The following is a 2,900-nucleotide window of genomic DNA, read 5'->3' as shown; positions in this document are numbered from 1 at the left end:
AAAGTGAGTTAACCTGCAGAACAAAAAGAAGTCGCGCCACAAAAAGATCACCGGTTTTCAGGTGAAAGCTAAGAGTTAATAAACGCCTTTTGGTTGTATCATGTTGACATGACCAAAATACCCTTACAGTTTGCTCCAGGTACTGCATTCGAAGTGCTAATCACTTTAAAAAACGATTTTTATTTGATCCGGTTTGACGGATGGATCATGGGTCAACCGATTGAACCACTAGGTCAACCCGATTTTACTGTTGAAAATTTTTCAACTATTAGTTATTAGTTTGGTCTTGAACTAGATCCAAGTTGCGTTCGAATAGTTTGATTTGGGGATACGGTATAATTGAAAATTTGACGGTAAACTTCTATTTTATTTTCTTTGTACAAGTGAATCCATAAAATTTATTGTTTTCTTTTAGGAATGTTGGTCATTTGAGATCAATAGCTACATATTTTTATATATGTAGAAACTAATATTTTTAGATTGTATATTAATTGTTCTTATTCTATTCATTTCCTAGGAATTCTCACAGTCATCAAAAGTAACATTCACTGTTCTACAAATTTTGGATATTCAATCTCATTTGTGATTCTTACTCATTGGTTATAGGGTGGTGCACTCAGATTCTGGAATCCTACGGTAACATTAAATTTCTCCAAAATTAAACTTCATTGGTAAAGTCGTGACAATGCAAACTTTACCTTTCAAACATGGATTGATGATAGTTATAAGGATTGTGAGATTGGATTTATATTGAGATCACATAGGTAACACCCACCGAACAAGATGACAAAAAGGTCACAGAAAAATAACACAAGGGCACTCATGAAATTTACTTTATCAACAATATTTTTTTTTTATTAAACAAGTTGTTGAAGATCCCAGTTTTGATAGTAGTTTGTTGTTCTATCGTTTGCTACAACATAAAAATTAGGAAAAACACACACAGACACACATCTAATTCCCATCTAGTTTGAATCATAGTATGAAGGTATCATGTTATTCAGCCATCAATGCTACAACAGAATCATAGATCAGTTCACAAATGAATGAATACTAGACACAAAATAAAACTAAGTATATACTATGAACAAATACTTACAAATCCCACTTCCTCAATTATAATTTGTAAACTAACCAATAACCTAAATCAACAATGTTTAATTACATATTTAATCACCAATTCCCTTCATTCTTCCAAAACCCATTTCACATAATCCTCTCTTTCCGTTTCTTGCAAATCCCAAAAAATATTCACCCTTTCATCCTCCTCTCGTATTTTCGTAATTGCTTTAAACTTTTCCGATCGAATCAACGACTCCATTTTCGAAATCTCACAAGTAATCATACAACGTTTCTTATCAAGTTCCTCTTCTCTTTCAATATCTTTATTAATTGTATTTGCTATTTTCCCCATAGTGTCTGCAAGACATGTAACCGCATCATTAAATCCCTTAACCATAAGATCCACTCTCCCTTTTCTCTTATTATTACGCACACTTGAAGTTTCTTCATATTGCATATTATTCACATTCATAGGTGGAATATGACTAGATGTCATGTCATTGGAATCATTACCCAAATGTTGTGTTTGTTCTTCTATGTTTGCCTCCTCTTCCATTTCAACTAAATCTCTAACTGTATTTCCTTCAACCCGATCTTTTCCAAAAACTACACACAGTTTTTCATAGTAAGGGAATGTTTTGTTTCTCCATTTTGATGCCCCTTTATGAACCTATTCATATAAGAGACAAATCAAAGAGTCTCTAACATAAGAAAATATTGTAGTAATTTATTTTACCTGAAGATATGATTCCCAAACTTGATCATCTGCAATCATGCAATGTTTTACAGTGTCATAACTGAATCCACTAGTGTGTGAGCTATTTAACATGTCATGTACAGCTTGCCAATCTCTTTTCATCACTTTTATCTTTGATTCTATATGTGGTTTACCTAAAATACCAGAATTTGGCATTGATTTTTTTAATAAATGTTCAAGGTGAGTTAAATATCCAGACTTGAAGCCTTGATCTGCTCTAAATCCTCCTGTATTCACCATAATTACTAAAGCCTCTACGAGTTTGGTTTCTTCAATATTTGTCCAAGCACGATAATTTCTACTTTGACTTGTCATACCTATAAACATAAATAAATCTTTTATATAGATTGTGAATTGAGAGCCACTAATTAAAAAAACAGTAATAAGCATATGATTGATATTGAGAAACAACATCCCTTTACCATTTGAATATAATCATCAAAGAAAATTCATTTATGATCCTAATACTTGCATTGGAAAGACAGCTCTCAAAAGCCTAATGGAGGCAATTGGGATGAAATACGAACCCCAATCTTGTTGTTGTGTTATATGAGCTTTACAATCAACCAGCTATGTTACATTGTCCCATTTAGCATCACCACGAATTAATTGGTCCATTGGATTAGGTTAAGTATTCCAATTAAGCAACTTTATCCTCTAAGAGAAATATCACTAAATTCAACGGCGATCATGAAGTTCCCAAACAAAATTCCGGGAGTGAAAAAAGAAATTTGAACGAAAAAGATATATATGATGAAGTAGGAACACAGACAGATGGAACTGTAATACCAATTGTAACGGGAACTCGGATAGATTCATACTCAAACATATACACATGTATGTGTGTTTGTGTGTGTTTTCTGGAAGAAAAAACAACTAACCTGACTTGGATTTCTCTGCAACGCTATTGGCATTAGATTGAGGTCTCCCTCTCTTCCGAGCATCCATGGCTGGATTAAGTGAATTATAGTGAATTGACGACGCCAGGTGATACGATCTGAAAATGAAACAGATGGTAACCTCAAATCCCAAAAACCCTAGAGGAGGATTCAAGCCAAAAGGGGTCGAAGACGCATATCAA

The 2,900-nt window shown here is 33.4% G+C and overlaps 1 protein-coding gene across 2 annotated transcripts; it reads right to left on the bottom strand.

Moving 5' to 3' along the window:
- Positions 1-1,029: 1,029 nt before the first annotated feature.
- On the bottom strand, positions 1,030-2,900 carry LOC145048095 (uncharacterized). Of its 2 annotated transcripts, XM_078996510.1 has the most exons (4): positions 2,701-2,900; positions 1,799-2,136; positions 1,576-1,732; positions 1,030-1,419 (listed from the first exon to the last, which is right to left on the bottom strand). In XM_078996510.1, the coding sequence occupies exons 1-4, from the start codon at positions 2,765-2,767 to the stop codon at positions 1,187-1,189; spliced, it is 795 nt and encodes a 264-aa protein (XP_078852636.1). In that variant the 5' UTR covers positions 2,768-2,900; the 3' UTR covers positions 1,030-1,186. The 2 variants fall into 2 exon arrangements, with proteins under 2 accessions (XP_078852636.1, XP_078852635.1); XM_078996509.1 differs by having other exon boundaries at positions 1,030-1,732.

This window comes from Lactuca saligna, chromosome 5 (genome assembly GCF_052625555.1).
Source record: "Lactuca saligna cultivar CGN05327 chromosome 5, ASM5262555v1, whole genome shotgun sequence".
Lineage (NCBI taxonomy): Eukaryota > Viridiplantae > Streptophyta > Magnoliopsida > Asterales > Asteraceae > Lactuca > Lactuca saligna.
This window is presented reverse-complemented; position numbering and strand designations above follow the sequence as displayed.

Bases quoted from the DNA above. Each gene is read 5' to 3' on its own strand.
- LOC145048095 (XM_078996509.1), bottom strand. From the start codon at position 2,767: ATGGATGCTCGGAAGAGAGGGAGACCTCAATCTAATGCCAATAGCGTT. The intron at 2,137-2,700 runs GTTAGTTGTTTT...TTATGTTTATAG, and splicing joins TGCAGAGAAATCCAAGTCAG to GTATGACAAGTCAAAGTAGA. The intron at 1,733-1,798 runs GTAAAATAAATT...TTATATGAATAG, and splicing joins TTTGGGAATCATATCTTCAG to GTTCATAAAGGGGCATCAAA.